Here is a 685-nt window from a genome sequence, read left to right as displayed (position 1 = left end):
AGCAGCAGCAGCAGCAGCAGCAGCAGCAGCAGCAGATGGAAGAGCAGAAGAAGGAGCAGCAGCAGCAGCAACAGGAGAGGCAGGAAACGCAACAGAAGCAGCAGCAGCAAAAGGAGAAAGAGCAGCAGCAAAGAAAAATCAGCAAAAGCAACAGCAGCAGCAGCAGCAGCAGCAACAGCAGGAGCAGCAGCAGCAGCAGCAGCAGGTGTACGTACAGCCGACGAGGCCGAGTAGGTTTCCTTTGAATGCTTTTTGTGCAATTTGTTTGGGGCTGTTGACTTTCTCTTTTATTTTTATTTTATTTTCTTTTTTTTTCTGTTTTTTTTCTTTTTTCTCTTTTTTTTCTTTTGTCTCTTCTTCTCTTTCTTCTGTCTCTTCTTCTTCTTCTGTCTCTTCTTCTTCTGTCTCTTCTTTCTCTTCCTTTTCTTTTTCTTTTGCTTCTCTTTCTTTTTTTTCTTTTTCTTTTTCTTTTTCTTTTTTTTCTTTTTCTTTTTCTTTTTCTTCTTTTTCTTTTTCTGTTTCTTCTTTTTCTTCTGTCTCTTCTTTTTCTTCTTCTGTCTCTTCTTCTGTTTCTGTTTCTTCTTTTTCTTTTTCTTGTGTGCTTTCCCTCTCTGTTTCTGTTTCTGTTTCTGTTTCTTTTTCTTCTTTTTTATTTCCTAGCTGCAGCAGACAGACGGCCTCAAAC

At 39.1% G+C, this 685-nt stretch overlaps 1 protein-coding gene across 1 annotated transcript in view; it reads left to right on the top strand.

Moving 5' to 3' along the window:
* Window positions 1-234, top strand: part of EMH_0062730 (uncharacterized protein) — a gene marked incomplete at both ends in the record, with an annotated part of 525 nt that extends 291 nt beyond the window's left edge. Inside the window, one exon of the mRNA XM_013498064.1 lies at window positions 3-234. Within this exon, the coding sequence (XP_013353518.1) occupies window positions 3-234 (232 nt within the window). The remainder of the gene's footprint in view (window positions 1-2) is intronic.
* Window positions 235-685: the final 451 nt, after the last annotated feature.

This window comes from Eimeria mitis, genomic scaffold, assembly GCF_000499745.2.
Source record: "Eimeria mitis Houghton genomic scaffold, Emh_scaff3153, whole genome shotgun sequence".
NCBI classification, from domain to species: domain Eukaryota; phylum Apicomplexa; class Conoidasida; order Eucoccidiorida; family Eimeriidae; genus Eimeria; species Eimeria mitis.
Note: the sequence above shows the minus strand (reverse complement) of the source record. Positions and strands in the feature narration are given on the sequence as shown.